General features: G+C 50.3%; 1 protein-coding gene and 1 long non-coding RNA gene across 8 annotated transcripts in view; one reads left to right on the top strand and one right to left on the bottom strand.

The window, feature by feature from the left end:
• PTPN3 (protein tyrosine phosphatase non-receptor type 3) overlaps window positions 1-24,918 on the bottom strand; it is a 107,175-nt gene extending 82,257 nt beyond the window's left edge. For 4 of the 7 annotated variants that reach the window (XM_060154653.1, XM_060154658.1, XM_060154659.1 and 1 more), the window contains exon 1: window positions 24,312-24,434. In XM_060154653.1, the coding sequence (XP_060010636.1) occupies window positions 24,312-24,333 (22 nt within the window). In that variant the 5' untranslated portion in view covers window positions 24,334-24,434. Of the gene's footprint in view, window positions 1-149; window positions 300-499; window positions 578-21,717; window positions 21,841-21,933; window positions 22,080-24,311; window positions 24,435-24,807 lie in introns of those variants that run through there. The other 3 variants (XM_060154657.1, XM_060154656.1, XM_060154654.1) reach the window with 3 other exon arrangements.
• On the top strand, window positions 3,592-5,480 carry LOC132523452 (uncharacterized). The gene is made up of 3 exons (XR_009541524.1): window positions 3,592-3,685; window positions 3,870-3,989; window positions 5,185-5,480. It is a non-coding gene; the product is annotated as an uncharacterized LOC132523452 (long non-coding RNA).
• Window positions 24,919-26,625: the final 1,707 nt, after the last annotated feature.

Raw genomic sequence — 26,625 nt, 5'->3', positions numbered from 1 at the left:
CTTGCAAAACTAACCAAAGAAAAGTTATACTTGATACCGGGAGGATAACAAGAAGTAGTTTTAAGCTCCCTGAAGGGCAAGACTAAGAATGCTGTGGGAGCTGCAGGCATTTCGGGACAGAGGTGATGTTGCTATAAAGAGAAACCAACCTCTGACGACGACCCGCGAGCTGAGTGTCCAGGGCTGTGATGAGAAGCCGCCTAGCACCTCAAACACAGGGTTTGCTCCTAGGCGACCAGAGAATAGTTCGACCTGTGAGGACGTTAAATGACGTCATCACATTCTTTCCTTTCCTCTTTCTTGAAGTACCACCAAGGAAAAATGCACAAATCCCAAGTGTGAGAGTGCTGCTCTCAAGCAGGCTGGAGCAGCTGCCTCACACCCCTTCCAAACATGATGCCCCTCCCGGGACCAGTCTCCCAAATGTTAACACCATTTTCATGAGATTTTTTAAATGAGATTTTTAGAAGTTTAAAGAAAATGTTTAGGGAAAGGTTACCATGGTGTAGTGTTAAACCACGTATCTCACAGGACCCAAGCCTTCTGCAGCCGCCTCTCCACGCACGTGGACGCTTCACTGGGGAGAAATGAGAAGGGCTGTGTCCCAGTCTCCCCACCCCGAGCGTGTCTGAACAGTGACTGGTCAACTCCCCCGTTACGTACCACATCAGTGAACCCAGAAACTTCAGAGGCCAGCAAGCCCGCCTCTTGCTGGAAGAAGAGAGGGGACATCTGCCAGCTGTTGAGGGGCTGAATCAAACCACGCTGGGGGAGAAGACTTGTGGGACCTACCACCAGACAAGCTGTCAACAGCCTCCAAGCCAAATCCCTGCATGGGACTAGGACCACAGTTTCACAGACCCATCCATCTTGTTTATGATTCCTTCCAGCTTTTGTTATTACTTTGGCAGGAGTTCCGTACCTTTTACTCACTCAGTATTTACTTACTGGGCACCTGCTCTGGGCCAGGCCGAGGGAGTAGGGTGAGGGAAGGCACAGATGCCTGGAGTTTCGAGTTCTAAGGGGGATGAAAGCCCAGGGTGCCAGGGGAACAGCAGGAAGGCTCCCGACCCAAGCCAGGCAGGCTGGGGTGGGTGGCGGGACCAGCACACAAAGGCTCCATGGGGAAGCCTGCAGGATAAAGGGAAACTAGCCGGGTAGAAGCAGTGGCAGTCCAGAAACTGCACACTACATGTGCAAAGGCCAGGAGGGGAAATACACGCACGTTTTAGGAACCCCACAGAAACAGATTTATTAGTCAGAGTGTCTGAGGAATAACTGAAATCCTAGAGAAATCTGAGGGAGGAGACTAGGTTCTTCAAATATCCAGGATGTCACACAGAAGGGGAATTAGGATATGGTGTGAGGCTGTGGGAAGGTCAGCCTCAGTGGAATCAAGCAGAAATGTGGACTGGAACCCCAGCTTACACTTACCAGCTGTGTGAACTTAACAGAGATCACTCACCCTCCCCGAGACTCAGTGTCCTTATCTATAGAAAGGTGGAAATTCTGTTTTCCAAGGTTGTTTTAAGCACTGAAGGTAACATATGTGCATACTAACTGGCACTAGCAGGGCCCAATCAACGGTACTTATTACTACCACCAAGATTAGACTGACTGTTTCAGACCCCAAGGGTTCAATAGGTGGAAGATGGAAGGAAAAAACAAAACAAAACAAAAAAACCAGAAGGAAGACCTTTTGAACACTCAGGGCTGCACAAATACGAAAGGGACTGCCTTGGGAGAGAGGGAGCTCCCCGTCACTAGAGGTGATCAAGCAGAGGAGGTGGATATGGCCCTTGGTGAGTAAGTTGCAGAGGGCAGGCTGGCACTGGAAGGGGTAGGAGAGATGAGCTTCCAGCTTCCAGGACCAAAATTCTATTATGACTTCTGTTTCGACAGTGCCAAAACCCACTCAAAGTGGCACTGTCCAAAACTGGATTTCTTAAATGGATTTCTCATGGGAAATAATTCTAAATGGATACCTCCATCTTGGGAAAAAAACTAAAATGGCCCATCAAACTATGAAGTAGAGGGTAAAACAATATGAAGACAAAAAGTAGTATGTAAAGCTAAAAATATTGAGCAGTTTCTACCTAAAATTAAGCAACCCGTCTCTTCTCATTCTCCCTTTGAATAGTTCCACTGGGCCCCAAACAGACTGGAAAACAGGATAGAATAAATTTACTCTTACAGGGACATGAATCCAGTTGCATCAACTTTACAAAAATACTGTGCTAATATTTGCCTTTGGGGCACAGACACACCCATTTGGGTGTCAGTCCATAATATTTCTATCTTAGGCTCCAGCCCCCACCCCTTTACAGCCAAAAGCAGCAGAAGCCTTCAGAAAAGAAAACAGCCAAAGTCACTTTGAAAGGTTTGAGATGTGCTAATCGCAGCACATCCCAGCCAAGAAGCTGGAATCTCACAACTGGACCTTCCTGCCAGCTCTGCTCTTGCCAAGGAGTCTGAAGCCAGCAGCAGCCTGGCCAGAGAAACCCAATCCTCACCACCAGCAGCCCTCACCATAATTTTATCTCAAGGAAGCACAGAAAAATACTCCCCCCCCACCCCCGCCCCGCGCCAGCACCGCCCTATTTGTCTGTAATCAGCGAAGTGACCTGGGAAGTTACTACTCCATTTCTTTTTAGCTCCGTTTCCCAGCTTAGAGCCCTCTAAGTCGCCTTCCAGCTTTAAAATCCTCTGCCTGTAAAGTTTTAATCCGAGGGGCCATCTCAGGTTATATTAGGTACAGTGACCCTACTGGTTGCCGGCAGGTCCAGAGACCAAGATAAAAACGTATTTTTACGTAGCCTAGTCTGATTTCCAGGGCTTTGACTTGGAGGTGGGCGGGGGTGGGAATGGGGTCAGAAAATTGATTAAAAGAAACCACATTAACTCTAAAAAAAAAAAGAAATAAAAGACTTATAAAGGCGTGCCAAAATGCTAATCAGAATAGTATTTAGGAATAATGAAATGAAAATAATATATCTTATTGCTGCCTTTATTTATTTGTACTGAGACCTTCCACATGCTGGGAGCTGGGAATACAGACGTACAATCCATTCTTTAATCTCAAGAAGTCCTCAAGCCACTTGACCAGGGACACCACTGCCTGGGGGCCCTGGGTGGCCAGGGGTCTCAGCAGGCCAGGGCCGACTGGAGGTCTGAAGGAATAAACCAGATTTGGGTTCCAGTCTCTGCTCCGCCACTCCCAAGCTGATAGGACCCTGGACAAATTAACTTTCAAAGTCTGTTTCATCATCTGTAAGTAATTCTGAGGAGTGGCAATCTCGTATCTAACCCCGTCGAGGCCCTGGCCCACGGCAGACACGTAATACCAGCTACTCTGAGGACTGCCCCTGCATGACGGCCCCTCCCACCCCCCTCCGTCTTAGTCCCTGGGCCGTTCCCATTCCCAGGCTTCCTATCCTGGGGTGCAACCAAGGTTCCTACAGCTGTCCGCATTTCACAGAAGGTAGATGAGACTCAGAGAACCCTGCCCAAGTCACACAGTCAGCCGCCAAACGGGGTGAGGGTCCCAAGCTCAGTTCAGGGCATCACACACCTCCCCACTGAGCTCCCCGTCCTGCATGACCGGAGGAAGGTGAACTACAGGTGATTCACTGGAGGGAAAAGGCTCCACTTAATCACTATTGTTTCTGCAATTTACTGACTCCAGGTATGTTCTTACCCTTTGAGATAATCTTCATCAACCCTCCCCACAGCTCGCATTTTGGTAAATTTCCTCTTAGGGAGGAAATGGTCCAGAAAAACCCTTTTTGCCTTTAACTCTGCAACATCAGAAACCTGAGTAATGACCGGGTATTTATTACCATCTTCCCTCTGTTCTAAAATGACAACAGGTGTTTCAGAAGAGTTATTTTAAAGGAACAGTACATCCAAAGTACCCTTTGATTGTGAAGATCGTGATTTCAGAGAAGTTAAAACATGGAACACGAATCTTTCAGAATTGTGGAAACATAGTAAGTGACTTCCTCTCACTTCTACAAAAGGCGTAGGCTGGAGTGAGTGCACGGAACGTCTAAAGGCCCTTCCAGCTCGACAGGCAGCCACCCTGAGTTAATTATTAACCGCGGGAGAGCAGGGTGGGCCACCTCATTTCCTGAGGCCAGGCCCTGGGTTTGGCCTGGGCCTCTCCTACCCCGTGACTAACAGCTCTCCTTCCAGGGAGATCCCGAGAGTGGCCGGCCAGCCCCCTTCCACGGCACCTGCCTCCAAGGATCTCAGAACTTGGAGGACTCCTGATGCAGGCCCAGGCGCACTGCAGCCCCCAGGAGACTGGGTTTCTCAATGAACTTGAGCTCAACCAGATCCTTGCCCGCTCACTTTTGGGGCACACATGTTGGCTCCAAGCAACAGATCTCATGGGGGCAGCCACGAGGTGGGGGGAAGTGATAAATGGGGGTGGGGGGGCAGCTAGATCCTGAGTGTGGCAGGAGAGTGGGTCTCCAGGAGGATCCAGGACCACCTCACAACATCCAAACCTTGAAGTTCTTTCATACGGCGAAGGGAGGTGCTTGGGCAGCGCAGAACCAACCTACCTACCTACCTCCATGGCTGTGAAAAAAACAAGTTGGCTCTGAGCACCGGAAGGCAGCTAACCCTGGAGGGAAGGAGAAGCGGGCGGCTCAGCAGACCAGCTGCTACGACACACTCATGTCACATAACACCAACAGCGCTGTCTTGTTTCGGGAGGGTTTTAGTTTGCTTTTTACGCTGTACTCGTCATGTCTATATAATCATACAGCCTACTCTTTCCCATCATTGCGCAATGAAACATTTGTCCAGGTATTTCAAACACTTCACTGGCATTTTTTGTTACAGTTTTATAGTATTCCACCAAGTGGAACCATAACCATGGCTAGGTGCTCAGATGACTTCTAATTAGGAGGGCTCAGACTTCCAAAAAGGACCCACAGTAAACGAGAGTAGGGAAGAAGGAGCAAGTGATCAAGGGCAGGCACGAATGTCAGGAAGTTGGGCCCAGATGAGCCCTGCTTTAGGGAGGAAAAAAACCCCAGCCACCAAAGATGCATGGCCACAGGGTGACAGGAAGTGGCTAGACCACCACCTGACAAAAAAAGGCAGAACAGATGAGCAGATAATTAATGATAATTTGGGCAAAACCAACAGAGTTACTGTTGTCTTTTCTACGAGGTAGAACAATCCTTTTACACTGGGAAGGATGGAATGAAAGGGGATGGGAAGGCATCTCCTGACCACCCATGACCCACCAGAGACTACACGTGTCATCTCGTCCAGCTCCCACATCAGAAGAGGGATTCAGGCTAAAGACAGCAAGGACCATGCCTGAGGTGACCCGGCACAGAGCGGAACCCAGACCCAGTGGCTCCTGACAAAGTTGTACTCCCCCCAGACACAGCACTACCTGCTCTGGTCTTTTTTTTAAACTGTGGTTTAAATAGAACATAAAATTTGCCGCTTCAACCATTTTTAAGTGTACAATTCAGTGGCATTAATTACATTCACGATGTTGTGCAACCAACACCACGATCTATTCCCCGAACTCTTCCATTACTCCAAACAGGAACTCTGCACCCATGAAGCAATAATTCCCTACTCCCTCCCCCAACCTCTGGCAACCTCTAATCTACTTTCTATGAATTTGCCTATTCTAGGTATTTCATAAGTGGGCTTAGCATAATGTTTAAGGTTCATCCATGCTGTAGCATGTATAAGAACTGCATTCCTGTTCAAGGCTGAATAATATTCCATTGTATGGAGAGACCACATTTTGTTTATCCATTCATCTGTGGACACTTGAGCTGGTTCCACCATTTGGCTGTTGTAAATAGTGCTGCAATGACATTTCTGTCCAAACATCTACTTTTGGGTATATACCTAGGAGTGGAATTGCCGGGTCATACAGGAATTCTATGTTTGGCCTTTTGAAGGGCCACCAAACTGCTTTCTACAGAGGCTGCACCATTTTACATTCCTACTAGCCATATAAGAGGGTTCCAATTTCTCCACATCCTTACCTATACTTTTGATAACAGCCATCCTAATAGATGTCAAGTGATATCTCACTGTGGTTTTAATCTGCATTTTCCTAAGGACTACTGATGTTAAGCAACTTTTCATGTGCTTATTGGCCATTTGTAGATCTTCAGAGAAATGTCTATTCAAGGCTTCTGCCCATTTGGAAATTGGGTTGTTTATCTTAATTTGGATTAGTTATAGGAGTTCATTATATATTCTTAATGTTAAACCTTTATCAGATAGGATTTGCAAATATTTTCTCCCATTCTGTAAGCTGTCTTTTCACTTTTTTGATGTCTTTAGAGATACAAAAGTTTTTAATTTTGACGAAGTCCAATTTATCTATTTTTCTTTTGTTGCTTGTGCTTTGGTGTTATATCCAAGAATCCACTGCTAACTCCAAGGTCATGAAGATTTATCCCTGTTTTTTCTCAAGAGTTCCATGGCTTTAGCTCTTATATTTAGGGCACTGATCCATTTTGACTTAATTTTTGTTTATGGCAAGAGGTAGGAGGCACCCTGATCTTTCTGACCAGGGTCCCTCCCCACCATGAACCTCCAGCAGAGCTAGCACTGCTGCACTAGACTGTGAACTTCATGAAGGCAGGGTCTGGGTCTTTTAAAGACCACGACCCGGTGCCTGGTACCCAGCAGGTGCTCAATAATTAACTGTGGGATAAATGGACAGTTGAGTGGATAAACCACTTGGTGGGGGGGGGAGTACCCTCCATCCCCCACCTGCTTCTCATCACTACTATAAGACCACCCACAGCTGGCTGAAAGACTTATCTGTAACAAAGTAAACCTGATCGGCCAACCATACTAAGAAGTAAATATGTATCAACAATTGCACTTACATACTCTTATTAGTTCAACTAAAACAATCCAAGATCTAACCAGCACTTAATTGAGAACAGGACAGAGGGTCTCAGCCCTGGAAAGCTCAATACGCCCTTACCAGTTTCCTAGTTCAAGTCCTTCATCGCACAGAGGAGGAAACCAAAGGGCTGACGGAGCCAGTGACTTCCCAAAGCCTGGGCTTCCACTCCCAGAGCTTTCCCACCAAACACAGGCCTGCGTGATCACCCACTGGAAATCCAAGAAAGGCACCAGGTTAGCCTCAACTGTTCCAGATGGTCCTCTGGCTCCAAAACCTGCCAATGGAAAAATGAACTCCGGGTCCTGGATCTCATTCTGCTACACGAGGGCCCCCTACTGTCTGCCTCCCGTAGCACATCACCTGCTCACTCTCTGCTCCAGCCACATTGCCCCTGCCCTGTACCCAGTTGTTACAAGCTCGTTCCCACCTCAGGTGTTCGCAGTTGCTGTTCCCTCTGCTTGGAATTCCCTTCTCTCAGACATCCTCCACCTGGCTCGCTCTAAGTGTCTTCGAGCGAGCCAGGTGTCTTATCAGTGAGGTCGTCCAGACCTCTCACTGTACCCTTCTCCTTAGCGTTTATCACCGCTAGACATATCAAGTATGTTCACTGACTGTTTCCTCCCAATTCCCATGTCCCTACCTCCCACTAGAATGGAAGTTCCTTAAAGGCAGGGACTTTGTTGTTAACTGCTGTGCCCCTAGCACCCGGAGCAGTGCCTAGCAAGCCTGAGTATCTGCAAATGACACGGATAAAAGGACAAAATGGGAGCATCACACTCAGTACTTCCATGTCCCTAAGCGTGACAGTGGGGAAGGCAGGCAGCTCCAGACCCGCGCGTGAGCACTGCCTGAACCCCGCGGCCACAGAGCGCTGCCTGTCCCGGGCTCCTGGGCATGCAGAGCTGGGACCTCACGTGCCATCAAACTTCCCACACGTCCCAGCCAAGCCCAAGATGCCGGCAGCCGCTACGGTGCTGGCCTGGCCACAGAAAATGGAGTCTCTCCTCACAGGCACTTAATAAATGCTTGTGAGATACACACACATGCACTGAGTGAACAGCTAGTGCTGACACCTGCACTCCTAGAAGGCTCGTGTCAGCACTCCTAACAGCATATCATTCCAACAATGCTGGGAGGTGGTTTGACCAGTAATTCCATTTCTAGGAACCTACTGTCAGGATACATCCATACATGAAAGTTTTATTTGCAAAGATCTTCCTCCCAGAGACATAACATTGAAAATTACACCAAAAAAGCCAATTTCCAAGCTTAGACGGCCAGTTAAGTAAATCATAAAACAGCCACGGATATCCATGAAGACTTCATAATGACATGGAAAACATTAGAATATTAAGTAAAAAAGGCTGGTTACAAAAGTGTACCTACAGTGTGACCACAACTATAATAAGTCATTGTATAAAGTATGAAGGAACTCACAAAACCGTGAAAACTGTTAGTCTGTCTATTCTTTCAAATTTTCTGTAGTGCCTAAGTTTTCCATGAGCAAGAAAGAGTTCAAAAATCAAACTGATAGAACTTAAAATGCTGTCACCTGATACCTCATTCGAGCAGAGGGTGTGTAACTGCTTAAACCTCCCTCCCGTGACACCTGGTCACCTCCTCGCCCCTTTCTGCCTTCACCTGACCCTGCTTCTTCCTCTTCCTCCCGCTTGCCCCCAGCGCCTCATACCCGCAGCCCTCCCCACCCTACCCCAGCCCTGGCCCCGCTGCCATACCTGTCACTCCTCCCCCAGAAACCCCGCTCCCAGGCTGGGCTGCCCCACCTGACACTCCCCTGGCCCACGGACCCACGTTGTAGCCTGACTCCTCTGCCTCCCAGCTGTGTGACTGTGGGCAAGTTGCTGAACCTCTCTGAGACTCCATTTCCTTCTCAGCAAAATAAGGTTGACCCCAACTCACAGGGGTCTGAGGTTCAGGGAGTTAGACCCCCGCCTCAGGGGGCCCTTCCTTCCATGGCTGAGGTTCCACATGCCAACAGCTGTGTCTCCAGCCCCTGCCACACGATGGGCCTCAACCTGCTGGCTCCACCCAGCCTTGGGAAGCGCTGCTTATGGCACGCCGATGCACAGGGAGAGATTTCTTAATCCTCCATTTGCATAAATCTGGACACCTGCCCTCTCCTGAAGGAAGCGGAAAATCAGGTTTGCTCTGGGTTCCTGGATCAAACCAGTGGTTTCTTGGCTGAAATTCCCATCCTCCTGTTGAAGCCTCCACCACTCCAGAAAACCCACAGCCCATCTCACAACGGATGCCCCAATCCAGCTCCCCAGCACTCATCCTTTCCGAGTCCCTGTTCTATCTTCCGAAGACTGTCCTGGCATGTTTAGTTGAGGTCCTGCTGACGGCTTACACCACTTTCTCCCATCCACACCACCACTCTCCCAGGCACCTGACTCGGTGCTTGGTTCCCCGGCTCTTTCAGCCACAGGGCTTTATGTGTTCTTCCTGCGTGAACACTCTGAGCTCACTCCCTATGACGCCACAGACATTTAATGAGCCCCAGCTGTGGCCAGGCTCCACGGCAGGTGCTGGGGTTCAGAGGTGAGGAAGAGGCTGTCTCAGAGAGAGATGCAGGAATAATCAAATCATCACCTTCCAGTGTGGGGAGTGCTTCTGTTAAGTCAGGTGTGTGCCACTGGCTGCTGGGGCTTTGTCTAGGGTGTGACCACAGCTCATCCTCGAGCCCATGCAAACAGCTTTTAAGGGGATTCTAATGGCAAAACTACACCTTGAAGGATGGAGTATCAAACGGCAAAATCAAATCACCCAACGTTTATCCCCAAACCTGCAGGGGCTCCTGCTGCCCCTTGTCCATCACCCACAGTCTGATTCCCATCTAACCCTCCACACCCCAGACGCCTGGGTGCACGTGCTCCACGGGGCTGGGGAGACGGCCACGCAGCTTACTTCACTTCCTCCATATGCTCTTCTCCACGAGCCTCGCCACCATGTGTCATATTCCTGACCAATGCCACTCACGGTGGTGTCCAGACTGGCAGCACTGTTATCAACCCAGGTGCCCGTTAGGAATGCGCAATCTCACGCCCGGCCCCAGGCCTACGGTATCCTGTTCGCCTGCACATTAAAGTCTGAGAGGTCCTGCTCGCCGACCCATTTCAACTCCCCCAGGCCTTCAGCTTTCCTCCTTTCACTGTTGCCAGCTGCCAACTCTTGGTGTCTTCAACATCCACGCAGTGAGCTGACACACCACCCCCAGGGGGTCCACCCCACAACGGCATCACTCTGGCCCCACCCTGCCCAGGGCAGCATGCATGGGTCACAGCCCTCTCCATCTGAGACCGGGGCTCCACCTGGGGACAAGTGCCACGCTACGGTCCTTCTGACAAGCTCACTGAGAGGGACAGATGGCAGGCAGTGACGGACCACCAGTACTTCCTGAGTAATCACCATGTGCCACTGGGAGAAGCCCTTGTCATCCTGGAATCTTCACCCAGCCTCGTGAGGCGGGGACGCCTGTCAGCCCCACTGTGGAAACGAGGACATCAAAACGCCAGGAGGCTCGCTGGGGTCACGGAGTTAGTGAGAGGGGGTCCGGAGACAGCCCCAGCTTACAACCTGCACCAAGAGATAACAGTGCACACCACAGGGCGCAGGAGGAGGTGGTACACCTATTTTAACGGCGAACAGTCCTTTGGCCAGACCTAGAAACGAGGGGGAAAGTCACAGAACAGTGGGAGAGGCAAGCAGGGGCCAGATCATGAAGCCCTTCAACGATGGACTAAATTGCTGAGACTAATGGGACAGCAGGAGCAGTGAAGCTTTTGGAGCAGGCTGGCCCCCAACGGCTACCGCCTTCCCTGACATCCACCCCCTCCCCTCACTCACGAACCTGATCCTTCACCACTTGAGACATGCTTCTCCGACCCTCCTGAACCAGCCAATGCAGTCAGAGCCCCCCAAGTTTGCTCGGCTCCATTGCCTGCCCTCCCCTCCCCTCCGCTCCCCTCCCCCTCCCCTCCCTTCCCCTCCCCGCCCCTCCCCCTTCCCCGCCCCTCCCCCTTCCCCTCCTCTCCCGTCCCTTCTCCTCCCCTCCCCCTCCTCTCCCCTCCCTTCTCCTCCCCTCCCCTCCTCTCCCCTCCCCTCCCTTCCCCTGCCCTCTCCAGGAGGAAGCCCAGCACCAGGGGACACCTCCACCAGCAGTTTTCTCCCAAGCGGCTCCTCCACAGCAAAACCCTATTAAAAGTCACGAAACAGGCCTCAACAAGGCCAGCTGCCAAGAACCCTTTTCCTCCCCTCCTTTGACGGGGCTCCCTTCCAAGCCCAGTCTTCCCACATCAAATCACCAGTTTCCACCATCATCTCCAAGAGGAGGCTGCGACTTGCCTCCTTACCCTTCAGCCCACATCCTGAGGAGGCCCAGCAGGGCCCTGGGGATGGAGCTGAGGAAGAGAAGGTCTCTGCCCTGGGGATGCTCACAAGGGGGGGCCCGACCCCGAACATGTACCCCTTTAATGGGGAAACATTCTCAACCCCCCATATATTCATTCACCTGGACCTATATGGTAACTCTTAAGAAACTAAAGCCTTTCTTAGTCTTTGAAAATGTCTTTTAGTAGCAAATAGTCACTGCAACAAGGGAATCTGCCTTATGATAGAAAAAATTTAAGATTAACTTTGTATAAAACAGAAAACGTTAAAATTACAACACAAAAATTTTAAATTCCTGCATTATTTATAGACCAAAAACACTTTATTTGTGATACACACTTTGTCACACACAGATCTATTCTGGAGTCCAGCTACTCAACATGTGGTCTCTGGCCACAGTCTCAACACCACCTGGGGGGCCTGGTAGGGATGCAGAAGGCAGGGCCCACCCCCCAGGCCCCTCGAATCAGAATCTGCATGTTAGCACTAACGCGTGGGAAGCCCTGGCTTAGAGCATATCACCAGCAGGGTTAGGGGGAGAGACGGGGGAAAGCAACGCCGGAGGGAGCCAGGCGACATGGGACCCGCAGAGAAGAGGTGATCTTAGTGCTTCTGCAGGGAACACTTTCTGGCAACAACATGAAGCAGGTATAAATGTTAGGGACCCACTGGGGAGAGAGGCAAATGGGAGAAGTGTGTGAACCCACCCAGTTTTAGTGGGGGGAAGGAGGGGCAGGTTGGAGGAGGGGCTGAGGTGTGATGGGAGGGCTTTGTCCAGTGCAGCTGTAGGAGTGAAGGGAGACCCTGGGGTTTCTATGCTGGAAGACACGTCACTTACAGAGAGAACATTTTTAAGGAGGAAGGTGCAGAGCTCTGCTTTGGACATGCACATGCAGAAGAGGGACCTGGGGACACTCAGGGGGAGATGTTCGGATGTGATACACACACAGACATGACCAGGCTGGAGCAGACCTGTGAGCCCCTGATGATGGGATAAGGTGTGCTCACCCAGGAAGGCCTGCAGGACGACAGAACAGAGGGAAAAGGAGCCAGAGAGCAGAGGATGAGCCAGGGTGGGTGGGGAGGCAGGAGGGGAGCTGCATCACAGAAGCCCCAGCAGGGGGGCATCGGCACAAAGAGCAAATGGTCTGAGTGATGAAATGCCACTGACCTTGACAAGTGAGCGGTTCCTGGCCATCACAGCAAGGGCAGTGTTGCTCAAGGGGCAGGTGGGGAAGCCTGGGGACAATGGGCTGGGGGATGCAGGCGATAGATAAAGCTGAGACTGCTAGATAAATAAATGCCTAAACATCTCACCTGAGGTTGCAAGCCCCCTTTAATCAGAATTGTGTCCTTCGGTACACCCATGTTCATAGAAGCACTACTTGCAATAGCCAAAAGGTGGAAGCAACCTAGGCATCCATTGACAGATGACTGAATAACAAAATGTTGTATGTACGTTCAATGGAGCATTACTCAGCCTTAAAAAGGAAGAAAATTCTGACACATGTGACAACATGGATGAACCTGGAGGACATTATGCTAAGTGAAATAAGCCAATCACAAAACGGCAAGTACTGCATGATTCCAGTTATATGACGTACCTAGAGTAGACAAAATTATAGAGACAGAAAGTAGAGGGTGGCTGCCAGGGATGGGGTGGGGGGTTGGGGAGGGAATGGGGAGTTAGTATTCAGTGGGTAGAGTTTCAGTTTTGTAAGATGAAGAGAGTTCTGTGGATGCATGGTGGTGATGGTAGCACACAAGTGTGACTGTGCTTAATGCCACGGAACTGTATATACACTTAAAAATGGTTAAAATGGTAAGTTTTATGTTATGTGTATTTTACCACAAATAAAAAAAATATGTCTCTCTGGGACTTCCCTGGTGGCGCAGTGGTTAAGAATCCACCTGCCAATGCAGGGGACATGGGTTCGAGCCCTGGTCCGGGAAGATCCCACATGCTGCAGAGCAACTAAGCCCTTGAGCCACAACTACTGAAGCCCACATGCCCTAGAGCCCGTGCGCCACAACTACTGAGCCTGCGTGCCACAACTACTGAGCACACATGCCACAACTACTGAAGCCTGCATGCCTAGAGCCCGTGCTCCACAACAAGAGAAGCCACCACATGAGAAGCTCGCCCACTGCAATGAAGAGTAGCCCCCGCTTGCCGCAACTAGAGAAAGCCCGCGCCCGGTAGCAAAGACCCAATGCAGCCAAAAAAAAACAAACAAAAAAAACCCTTAAAAAAACTGTCTTTCTTTCAGCATAGGTATAGAAAACCTGAACTTCTGGAATTGAATAGCATGTCTATGTCAAGAGAGGTGAGAGCCAATCTTTTTCTGCGACTGTAAACTATTCCGCCAGCAGGCTTGGCAGTGAAAGGAAGGGAGTGATGGGGCAGTGACCTAATGGTAAGGCCAGGCTGGGAGAAGGCTTTTTTTTTTTTTTGGTGATGGGAGGACAGTTTTCAACTGGAAGTGGAGAGGTAAGCCAGAGCCAGAGACACTCATTTCTCAAACTGGAAGAAAGGAAGAAAGAGAAAATGAAGGAGGGAGGAGGAAAGGTGAGGAAGCTCCCTCCAGACGGCCCTGAGCATCCCAGGGCCACAGGTGGTGGGGTCATCTGGAGAGGGGAGGGCAACAGGTAGGAGACCCAGAGAGAGTGGAGAAGCTAGGCTGGCTGGCATGGGAGCAACAGGGAGGACAGAGGGCTGGTTGGGCAGCAAGGAGGGCCCAGCTGGCTGTAAAGCACAGAGCACACCATCTGGAACTATCACGAAGCCTGGGGCAGCGATCCTCAAAGGATGGTCCCCGGTCTCTGGACCAGCAGCATCACTGAGGAGCTTGTTAGAAATGCAAATTATGGGACTTCCCTGGCAGTCCAGTGGTTAAGACTCCGGGCTTCCACTGCAGGGGCCACAGGTTTGATCCCTGGTCGGGGAGCTAAAATCCCGCAGGCCATGTGGCCTGGCCAAAAAGTTTTAAAAAAAGTGCTAAAAAAAAAAGAAATGCAAATTCTGAGGCCTCACCTGAGTCTGATTCAGACCCACTGACTCAGAAACTCTGCGGGTGGGGCATAGCAGCTTGTGTTTTAAAAGGCGATTCTGATGTGCTAAAGTTTGAGAAACAGTAGTACAGAATACAGAAACTCAATGGAAGGTATATATCATCTTCTTACATAAAAACGAAAAAAAAACAATCAGCCTAGCAGGGCTTCCCTGGTGGTGCAGTGGTTAAGAATCCACCTGCCAGTGCATGGGACATGGGTTTGAGCCCTGGTCCAGGAAGATCCCACATGCCGCGGAACAACTAAGCCTGTGCACCACAACTACTGAGCCTGTGCTCTAGAGCCCACGAGCCACAGCTACTGAGCCCGCATGCCACAACTACTGAAGTCCGCATGCCTAGAGCCCGAGATCCACAACAAGAGAAGCCACCGCAATGAGAAGCCCGAGCACAGCAACGAACACTCAATGCAGCCAAAAATAAATTAATCAAAAAAAAAATCAGCCTAGCAACTTCTACATAAAAGAGCAAGAAATGCACAACTATTAATACTTTGATGCCAATACAGCTTATTTCTACAGTTAGACAAATGCCAAAAGATGTTAACAAAATGATAGAAATATACAGTCTATTTAATAAACTTCCTTAGATGATATCTAGAAAACACACCCAAGATCTGGGGGCTGGAAACTATATGATTCAGGTACCAGTCCCTGCTCTGTGACTATCTGTGTGCCCTGAGCATGCCTCAGTTTCCCCACCTGTAAAGAGAGGGAGCTGGAAAAGATTCTTCTGAGGTCCTTTCCAGTTCAGACACTGTGTGACCCTCTCTGTCCTGTAAAAGGTGACCTCAAACTCAATGCTTTTACATAGCTATGCCTGGGTGGGGTGGAGGAGAACATTTTTAACCAGTAAACATAGTATCACAGTTAACCAGAAAAATTTCCAAAGTTCAGTAAGTGCTAGTATCTTGCATTCTAATAACTAGAAATTCTAACTGGCTTTTCCCTTAAAGCCACCAATGCCTGGAGTTATAAAAACACTATACTGCACTGGACCATGATCTTAAAGTCCACAGGACTAGGATGCCCCAGAAAATCTCTATACCTTTACATTTTCACCCTATAAAACAGGCATACCTCAGAGATACTGTGGGTTCCGTTCCAGAACACCGCAATAAAGCAAATATCGCAATAAAAAGAGTCACACACATTTTTTTGGTTTCCCAGTGCATATAAAAATTATGTTTGCACTATACTGTAGTTTATTAAGTGTATAACAGCATTATGTCTAAAAAACAATATACATACCTTAATTAAACATATTTTATTGCTAAAAAAAATGCTAACCATCATTTGAGCCTTCAGTGACTCATTACCTTTTGCCAGTAGAGTGTTTGAAATATTGCGAGAATTACCAAAAGGTGACACAGAGACCCGAAGTGAGCAAATGCTGTTGGAAAAATGGCACCGAGAGACCTGACTGATGCAGGGTTGCCATAAACCTTCAATGTAAAAAACACAGTATCTGCGAAGCCCAATACAATAAGGTATGCCTACACTTTTTAATCCAGGAAGGCAGAGTTCGTGTTTTTTGCTAGGCAGAAAATGAGTTAAGGAACCGGACTAATCAGACACCAGTGCCTGCCCCTGTGACCAAGTGTCAGGCATTCAATACTGCAACTCTAGGATTCCTGATAAATGACCCTGTATTGGCCTTGTTACCAGACTCCCTAGATGCTGGTTTCCTGCCTGGTCTCTCTGCATCCAAGTCCTTCTCTGCACCTTCTAGTCATTCAATGCCCATCCTCTTGTGCCTGGGTCCCCAATGCCAGCTGCTTCCGTGCCTCTGCCAAAGACCAGCAACTCGGTTCTGATCTCAGAACTAGGGCTGGAAGAGGAACCTGGGTGTCTGCGCACGAAAGACAGGTGGAAGTGTGAGCGTGGCGGGGGCCGGGTGGGAAAGATTAGGTCTAGGGAAACTCTGGTCTCCAGCCATACCTCACTTACACACCCTGGCTCTTAAATTCCATTAAAATTGGGTCAGTAGGAAGCACAGCTGGCCTGTTTTCCCCCCTGTGCATGTATCACAAACCCCATCCCCCCTCCTCCATCCAGCCTGGGTTTGGAAGTGATGTTCCAGGCTCTCTCAGTCCCTGTGGCAGGAAGGAACAGGTGAGGGGAGGGCTGAAACAAAGTGGATGTAGCAGGAGAAAGGCTGGGAGGGGCACACCAAGGGAGGTGCAACCACAGAGAGGACCAAAGCCACTAATATGGGCCTGGCAGGCAATGCCAGGGAGATGAGTTTCGCTTTGTCCAGGCAGAAAATTCCTACTGCTAGAGGGTTTTCTAGGCTGATCCCCAGGCACTGATCTCCAACTTCAAAGTCACCTTTGGGTAGAGTGACCACATATCCTGATTTGTCCAGGATAGCCCAAGTTGAAGTTACTTGACTAGATGCAATTATTAACAGCTCCTCATTTATTCTCAAAACGTTCTGGTTTGGATTAGAAATTCTAGTTACCTTATTCTTGGGCCCCTCGGCCTGGGAAGTCAGAGTTGCATTTGGAGAAGGCACTCAGTGTCAGGAGGAACGTGCAGGCTGAGTCTTGCCCCTCACCAAATGTTCTGTTCTCCACTCTAGCGTCCCTGCCAAGCCATGGCCCGGCGTCCGCTTGTATTCCTGCAGAGACAGCAGCTCACTATCCCTGGAGGAAGCCTCTCTTTTGTGGGGAAAGCTGTGTTATTAAAAAAGAATATCAGGGTAGATGAACGAACAAAGAAGATGTGGTGTATATATACAATGGAACATTACTCAGCCATAAAAAAGAATAAAACCTTGCCATTTGTGGGAACACGGATCTAGAGGAGGGGTCCGCAACCCCCGGGTTGCAGACCGATACTGGGCCGCGGCCTGTTAGGAACCAGGCAGCACAGAAGGAGGTGAGCAGTGGGTGAGCGAGGAAAGCTTCATCTGCCGCTCCCCACTGCTCCCCTTCGCTCCCCATCCCTCCCCATCGCTCCCCTTCACTCCCCATCGCTCCCCATCCCTCCCCATCGCTCCCCACTGCTCCCCTTCGCTCCCCACCCCTCCGCATTGCTCCCCATCCCTCCTCATTGCTCGCATTACCACCTGAACCATTCCCACTGCCATCCATGGAAAAACTGTCTTCCACGAAACCCGTCCCTGGTGCCAAAAAGGTTGGGGACCACTGAACTAGAGGGTATTATGCTAAGTGAGGTAAGCCAGACAGAGAAAGACAAATACTGTATGACTTCACTTACATGTGAAATCTAAAAAAACAGAAGAACAAATGAAACAAAACAGAAATAGACTCATAGATACAGAGGACAAACAGATGGTTGCAGGGGGTGGGGGGATAGGTTGGGCAAACTAGGTGAAGGGATTAAGAAGTACAAACTTCCAGTTATAAAATACATAAGCCACAGGGATGTAATATACAGCTTAAGGAATGTAGACCACACTATGTAATAACTTTGTATGGGGACAGATGGTTACTAGACTTATCGTGGTGATCATTTCATAATGTAGGCAAATGTCGAATCTCTACGTTGTTCACCTGAAACTGACATAATATTGTATGTCAACTATACTTCCAGTAAAAAATAAATGCATAAAAATTAAGTAGCAAGATTCAAATCTATATATAGCAAGACGGCAACTAAATAACAACATTCTGGGCTTCCCTGGTGGCACAGGGGTTAAGAATCCGCCTGCCAATGCAAGGGGACACAGGTTCGAGGTCTGGGCCAGGAAGATCCCACGTGCTGTGGAGCAACTAAGCCTGTGCGCCACAACTACTGAGCCTGCGTGCCACAACTACTGAAGCCCACGTGCCTAGAGCCTGTGCTCCCCAACAAGAGAAGCCACTGCAATGAGAAGCCCGCGCACGGCAACGAAGAGTAGCCCCCACTCGCCGCAACTAGAGAAAGCCCGCGCGTAGCAACAAAGACCCAACGCAGCCAAAAATAAATTAAGAAAAAACAAAAAAACCCAAAACATCCTTCTGCTGAAAGGAGTGGGAGTGGGGGAGACTAGACAACCTGCTGACTTTTTTCATTCAGCAAATGTTAACTGAGTGCATTTGATGTTTCGGTGGCATTGAAGACACATGGTGGGTTAAAACAGACTCAAACTAAGGAGAATTCTACCAAATAACTGGCCTGTATTCTCCAAAAATGTCAAGGTCACAAAAGACAAAGAAAGCCTGAGGAACTGCTCTAATTTAAAGGAGACTGAAGAGACATAAGCACATGCAACGCACGATCTGGGGTTTTCTTTGCTACAAAGGACACTACCAAGACAACTGGCAAAGCCTGTAGGTCTGTAGATTAGATAACAGTACTGTATCAATACTGATTTCTTGTTTAAAAAGTGTACCATGGTTATATTGGAGAATGTCATTGGTTTTAGGAAATACACTGAAGTATTTAGGGGGAAAGGAAGACTCTATAAATGATCCTCAAATGGTTTAGGAAAAAAATGTATACCCAGAGAGAAGAATAAAATAAATGTATAAAACGGTAACATTTGACAAATCTGGGTGAAGGGTATATGGGAGTTCTCTGTTCTATTCTTGGAACTTCTCTGTAAGTCTGAATTAGGTCAAAATAAAAAGTTAAAAGAAAAAAAAGAAGTCTCAAAGAAAGTGTGTGTGTGGTGTGTGCATGTGTGTTTAAAGGAAGAGAGACCCTGATTTCACAGAGCTCACAGTGTAGCTGGGGAGACGGGTACTAATACAAATAATTACACTAATTAAGCACAAAATTGCAACTGTGAAAAGTGCTGTAAAAGGAGAGAGACCTGGGGGCCAGAACGTGAGCGTTTACAGCAGGCAGTTTTACCCACAGCAGGAAGGCGAAGGGAGGCATCTACAATCATGCAGCCAAGGCCCAAAGAATGAGTTAACTGGGGAGGAGGGGAGGAAGGTTCCAGGTTCTCACTGGCCCTGTGAGCAGAGACAGCATGGGGACCAAAGCACGTACACCAGGGCCTGCAGGAGATGCCAACATTAGTTTTGTCTTTTATTCTAAAAGCAAAAGGAAGCAGCTTTGAAAGACCCCCTCGGCTGCAGCAGAGAACAGGCTGGCATGTGGAGTCCTCCATGGTGGTGATGGTGGTGGGGAGAGCTGCTTCCAGGAAGAACACCATGCAGGATTTTTCCATTGCTCCCTGACACCTCAATTTTCTACAGCAACCATGTATGAATTTGATAACCAGACCTGGGGAGGGAATGGTGGGGGGAGCGAAGCGAGCAAGACCTGAGCTCACGCTGTCATTATCTCCACTCTAGGCCCACCAGTGGTTCGGGTCAAGGGATGGCTGACAGAGCTGGTTGCTGCCTCTCCCACCAAGACCCTCAGGTCTAGACCGAGGCTGACTCACCTGAGGGAAGTAGTGTGCAGGGACCAGGTCTTCACACTCCTCTCTCTAAGTCAGATCAGTGCCTTTCGTCAACACAGCACCCAGCTGGCCACAGCCCCTTTCTGGTCCTGGACCCTGCCCCTTGGAACGTCCCTCTAGCCCTGTGAGCCGGGCCCTCAGCCCTGCCCTGGGAGCAGGCCATCACTCGCGACAGCCACTCTCAGCATCGAAGGCTAAACAAGGCGCTTGTCTGCGGGTCAGCGGCGCAAACACAAAGGGAGGGGACCCTTTTCTGTGCCAAGTTCTACCTGAGTGGGTTTTCGGTCATTAGCTCCTTTAACGGAAACAGGTTCTATTATTATCCTCATTTTACAGTCAAGTATTTGCCTGGGGACAGACTTGAGTTCAAACCTTGGCTGTCCCCGTAGAGCAGTGTGCCCTTCCAGGAGTCATTTCATCTCTCTGAGCCTCAGTTTTCTCATCCCATCTGTAAACTGGGGCTGGTAAGCATTAGCAAGATTCTGGGGCTAGAAGGTACTATTTATTCCATTTTGAGGCTCCAAGAGGCTCAGTACAGAAAATTCAAACTACACATCGCTTAACTATTTACTAAAAGCTTGTGTATCCTGACAGTAAATCACGGGACCTGAATTTTCCAGGACTATCCCAATTTCAAATGTTCTGTTCTAACTTTCCACATAAACCATCGAAATGTCTCAAAAATTCCACTCTCAGTATCCAAACAACACCTCCCAGGCCTCCTCTTGCACAAAGACGCAGCACAAACATTCTTTCTCAGACTACAGAGCCCAGTCTTTGGTTCAGAAAATGTAGTCAGTGGAGCCCTGCTGGCCCCCTGAAGGAAACGGGGTCAGGGAGAAAAATCCGGGGCAGTCAGCACTCCATCAGGACTCTCAGACTTGGCTGCTTCCTGGCACATCGATGTAAACCGCAGCCAGGAGAAGCTGTATCATGATGAGAGCATCGTCCACGGAGGGACACAGACCGGGGACGCGAGCTCTGCCCCCACCTACCTACCCAGTGGCCAGTACTCAGGGAAGCAGCACGGCCAGAGGGTTGCTACAAAGATGAAAAGATTAATATTTGGAAAGCACTCAGAACATTGCCTGGAAGCTAGTAAGTGTCATATCAGTGTGTAATAACTAAAACCAGAGGTATCCCTGGCAGAAGGTGCTCATGCCTCAGAGACAGCACAGAGGCATCGCTCCTATGCAGGACAAACAAGGAGAATGGACACATACCCCGGGATGAGTGAGGCCAGGCCCCTGTACAGAGATGGGGGGGTACCCTCACTATAGGAGGTGGGTCCTGCATTAGCCAAGATCAGGAGGCTGGGCCTGGGAAGAGTCACCATTCCTGAAATACGAGAGGTCTCTTCATGCCTCTGAGTCTTTGCATCTGCCATTCTGTCTGCCCCCTGAATACCATCTTTTTCTACCTTCAAGGCTGAATTCAAATGCCAACTACTCCAACTACCCTGATGCCCGTCAGAATGAATGGCTCTCTCCATTGGGGTCTCCTGCATCTAGCTCTATCCTCTTTTAAAGCAGTTGTCAGACACATAGACAGACAGCACATGCATGCCCACATGCGTGTACACACTCACACAGAAATGTCACCATGTCACTGTCTTCCCAACTCCACCATGAATCCTTCCAAGACGGGTTCAGCTTTCATCTCTGTAACCCTAGGGCCTGACACATAGTATAGGCTCAGTAAAGGTCTGAATCTGCTGTTACATCCGTGCTCACAGCTGATCTTCCCCTGGAGGCGGAAGGCTATTACAGGTGCATCATGCATGACCAGAAGCTATGGAGATGCAAGATCTCTGGGTCGCGGAACCCATGACCAGATCAGATTTCAGCCAGGGACCCACCAAGCACTCCCTTTTAGTTCCCCCTCAGGCGGATGAAAGGAGATGCCTGTGAGATCACAGTCTGCCGTTGCCAGGACCCAGACCTGGGCAGAGTGGACACTGACCTGGTCCGATCTTGTCTCTATCAGGGTTGGTCAGAAGAGCCCAGGCTTGGGAAGCTACACCAGCTGGCTGCCCCACACTCCCAGCCTGTCAACGCCAGGGGATTGCCCTCGGCATTCCAGCCCCTGCGAAGAGATGAAGAGGGTGGCCCTGCTTCCCAGGACCGTTGTCTGAAGGAAGGAAGGTGAGCCCTGGGATTACGGTCAACAGGCACTTACCTACGGAGAGAGGGAAGGACCACAAATCGCAGGTTCCCCCCATCCCCCAACATGCCACAAACCCCGAGGTTGGTGGGGGGTGGGTAGGGTGCCTTGTCTTCCTGTTCCCTCCAGTCCCCAAAGTCCTCTGGTAGATTATGTCCATCCTAGAAAATGGAATTCCTCGTGTGCCTGGACCCGAAGTTCAGAAGGTCCCAGTTCGTCCCTCTAGCTCCTGGTCCCACACTACCTTTGCTAGCTGAGTTTCCTCAACTGCAAGAGGAGAGAGGGAGCACACTGAAATTAAACAATGCATGCAGAACCTCCCAGATCACAGTCAACAATCAAGGAGCTGGTCTCAATCCCCTGAGACCAATTACCAGCTTGGAAGCCCAACTTCTTTCAGAGATAAGATTCATCTCTGACCAGGTTCCTGACACTTGAATGGGAATGTTAAAAGCCACCAGAATACCTTCTCTATGATAAAATGTGGAAATGGAGGGCTCAAAAAAGGATGGTGAAGCAGTGTGGGATCCTAAATTGGACTCTGTGTTAACTTAGGTTCTTTCTCCCACCCCAAGCTGTCCCTGACCTTGGCCTCCTGTGTGTCTGGCCTGGCCAAGACCTGCCCTCTCCTTGAGAAGTTCTCCAGGCACCCCGGGTTCACTGGAGTCCACTGGCCCACTCTGCATCCCCACCCAGCACTGCATCTGCCATGTAGAAGCAGCTCAATAAATACTTGCTGAACGGAATGCCTCAGCCACTCCAGCCACTCTGAGATGCCTTCAGTAACCTGACCTTTTACATTCCAGCTAATGTCTAATTTGCATATACGAGTTGGTTTTAGGAGACAGCAAATCACCAGGGACAAGGCAGGATCAATACAGAGTATTAGGCACGTTTTATTCTACTCTAATTCTCTGCACATTGGTATTCCATCAACTGTATGCAGGATTTATGGGAGCTTACTATAAACTAGAATATTTAACTAGAATGACCTACTCTCTGTCAGACAATAGCTTACTGTTGTTAATTTTCAACTAGCCAGAAAGGTTTCCAGCTTCCAATCTACTTTACATCTTGATTTAATCATCAGAAACGCCACCTATTTGAAAGTCTCAATACAATAAAGAGCAGCCTGATGCAGAAGGAAAAGACCTGTCCGTGGAACCAGATGACATGAGTTATATCCCAGCTATACCACGTACTGTGTAATTGACTGCTCAAAGCCTCAGTTTCCTCACCTGTAAAATGGGAATAACACCAGCCTCACAGGGGAGTTGTAAAAGTTAAATCAGTTGATGCACATGGATGTACTCTGTGCAGTTCTACAAGTCTATACAAAGGTTGGTTATTAGAGTAAAAACATAAGATGAACTTCTCAAACAACTCAGATAGGCTGATGACAGAAAGCATGGTGGTTCTAAAGGGGGGAGAAAGGGAAAATTTGCACCCTGCCCCCGCACAGGGAGGGACGTCGGGAAGCATTTTTGGTTGGCACAACTGAGGGAAAGGGATTGCTACCGGAATCTACTGGGTGGAGACCAAAGATGCTGCTAAACATCCCACAACGCATAGAAAAGGCCCCACAACAAAAAATTATTGAACCCCAAATGTTAACATTGTGAAAGAAACCCTAATTTCAATAATCACTGAAAGCTGGGTTTGGGAGCTTTTTAGAACAGAAATCTTCCTAACTAGGCTTTACTTTCAAAGCATCATCTGCTTAAACACTTGCAAGATGGATCATCTTGCAAAACAGCTCTTTTGTAAGTCAAGCTGAACTGCCAACTTCTGGAGTTTCTGAATGTATAAAACTGCTTTTAAAGAAGGTGCTCTCCGATTACAATTCAGCTAAATTGTTTTTCCAAAGATTTCAGTAGAGGTTCTCCCGGGCACAAAGACAGGGTCTGTCAATCTGGCACTAGGCCCTGAAGATGCTTTCGTAATTCCAATTTCCTGGTGAAATGGGAGCCACGAGGGTCTCTAAACGAGTTAAATTCCCATCATGCCAACTGCTTGTTTGCTTTGGCCGGGCACGGTGCCAAACACCTCCACATAATTTATCCCACTTAATCCACCCAACAACCCAGTGAGGTGGGCATTATTACCGGCTGTTTGCAGGGGAGGAAAATGAAGATCAGAGAGGTTAGACAACTCGCCCCAAGGTCACCAGCTGGCCAAGAGGGAGCCCAACCTGAATGGAGGTCTCCAGTTTCCGAGTCACAAGCTCTTTCCACCACCTCGGAAAACGCAGGTGTCAAGTCTTCTCAACTTCCCATGAATTTTTAAGGCAACCTCAACTTCTCAGTAAGTTCAGGTTGCTGAAAACGGGAATTTCCGGGGGACTGGGCGCTCTCACATACACTCCCCCACTGCAGCTGTCTCATCGCAGGTACCTGATAAATTATTCCATATCATCCGTGGAACGGGGAGGATTTATTGGCGCTGGAGTTCGTGCCAGGCCCAGGAAATGCCATCTTTGAAAGCCGAGAGGCGAATTCGCCCTGGGAGCCGAGAAGGTTTGGCCGCCGCGCTTGGCTGGCTCCACGCGGGCTGTGCGACCCCTCGGCGGCCGGGGCAGGGGCCGCGGTCGCGGCGGCGCTGGGCCCTCCCGGATCGCCGGCCGCTGGGCCCTCCCGGATCGCCGGGACCCAGCCCCACCCGGCCCGGCCTGCTCCCTCCTACCCGCGCCCCACCAGGTGAGCGCGGCCAGGGCGCCCCTCCCCGCCCCGACGAGGCGCCGGGAACCCGGGGCCGCCGCGTCCGCCAGCCCGCCCGCGCGTTCGCCGCGCGCCTGGGGAAGGGTGGGGGCGGGGCAGCGCCCAGCGCGACCCCGGCCCCCGGTGGCCCCGTGCCCTGCCCCCAGCCCGCTGGGGTCGCGTCGGCCCGTACCTGCAGCATCTGGGGGCGCGGGGCGCCCAGGTAGGTCGCGCGTGCGGGCGGCGCAGAAGCTCGCTCGCGGCGCGACCTGGCCGCCGTCTGAGCATGCCCAGTGCCGCCCGCGGGCGGCTCCCGCCGGCCCGGCTGGCCGCGACGGGCCCGCGCGCCGGGCGGGGGGCGGGCTCCCGGAACGCCCTGCGGGACGCCCCCGCCCCCACCCGAGGCCGGTGTGCTCGGACGCGTCTCCCAGGGCCACCAGGGCTCTCTTGCCGAGTTCCGTGCAGCCCGGTGTCCCCTCGCGCATGCACGCAGGCATTCGTTCCATTACCATTTATTGGGCACCTACTGTGTGCCCAGCGCTAAGTGATTTTACTAGGAATGTCGAGCAGCCGGCGATAAACAAATTTTTGACTTAAGGAGAAGTCTTGCCCAGCTGGGGTCCTGCTGACTCCCAGTGCAGTGCCCATCCCGTTCCACTAGAAACTTCCTGGCTTGAACTTTCTTCCCAAGACTTATGGGCCCTTTACCTGATCTGGCTCCTGCATTCCTGCAGCCCCGTGAGCACCTTTCTGTCCATCAAACACTCAGAACTTGTCTAGCCTCAGGACATTTACACATGCCTTTCCTCCTCTGTGTGGGACGTCTTTGCCCAGCTATTGCCGTGGCTGGAACCTTCTCATTGTACGTAGGTCCTCCTTCTCCGAGGCCTTCCCTGACCACCTTACTAAGTTAGCCCTCTGTTCCATGTCCTCACTTTATTTTCTTCACATTTATCACTATCCATTAATTCATTCAACAAATAATTATTGATCACTTACTCTGATTCTTCACGTGTGGTGAATAGACAGAAATCTTGTCCCTTGCCGGAGTTTGGCGGAAGAGAGGCAGGCGATACACAATAAACATGCAAAAAAGCAAACTGCGTAGTAGAAGGTGATACGCTTTACGAGGGGAAAAGAAACTTGGGGTGGAGGGAGTGCAGTTTTCAATGACGTGGTCAGACATTTCAGCCACGCAGATAAATTGGGGAGAGCATTTCTGGCAGAGGGATCAGCCAGTGCAGACACTAAGGCACAGGACTGCTTAGGAAATAGCAAGCAGGGCAAAGTAGCAGGAGATGAAGTCGGTAACTGCTTTTCCCCTGATTTGCTTACTTATTGTGTATTCACCTCTGGAATTTTAGCTCTGGGGCTGTAGCCCTGCCCGTCTTCACGACATTGTCCCAGCCCCTACGACAGCACCTGGCACAGTAGGTGCTCAAAAACAGTTTGTTGAATGAATATGTGAATGAAAGGATGGAGTGACGGCTGTAATCATCCTGTCCGGACCAGATGCCTGAGGGTCCAAGGGCCCTGTGGGCCTAGGACCATTCGGCGGCAGCTGGCAGCACCTGGTGCTTCAGTTCGGTCCCTGCCCCCGAGTTGCGCCCCTGCACAGGGCGCCGCCCGAGCGTCTTGTCCGTGGAATTTCAACCGAGCCAAGGAGTCCCCGGAACAGGACCCGCCCGGACCCGCCCCCCGCCCCCGGACCTCCGGTCGCCAGCAAAACCTGGAGTTGCAGCGCTCTCCCGGCACCGTTGGGATGGCGGGGAGTGCACTGGGCATGCTCGGAGCCGGGCGGGGCCCGAGAGCCCGGGAGGCGGAGCCTCCTGGCGGGGCGCACGACACCTCCCGCGGAGCTCAGCTGGCCCCTCAGCCCCTCAGTTCCCGCCCCCAGTTAGGGTGGGGTCTGGGGGCATTTTTTGTTTTCAAAGCCCAGTGGGAAAGCTGGGAATTCATAATCCGCGAAAGACGTTCTTCGTCCTCTCCCAGCCGCTGTGTGACCTGGGGT

This window comes from Lagenorhynchus albirostris, chromosome 7 (assembly GCF_949774975.1).
Source record: "Lagenorhynchus albirostris chromosome 7, mLagAlb1.1, whole genome shotgun sequence".
NCBI classification, from domain to species: Eukaryota; Metazoa; Chordata; class Mammalia; order Artiodactyla; family Delphinidae; genus Lagenorhynchus; species Lagenorhynchus albirostris.
This window is presented reverse-complemented; position numbering and strand designations above follow the sequence as displayed.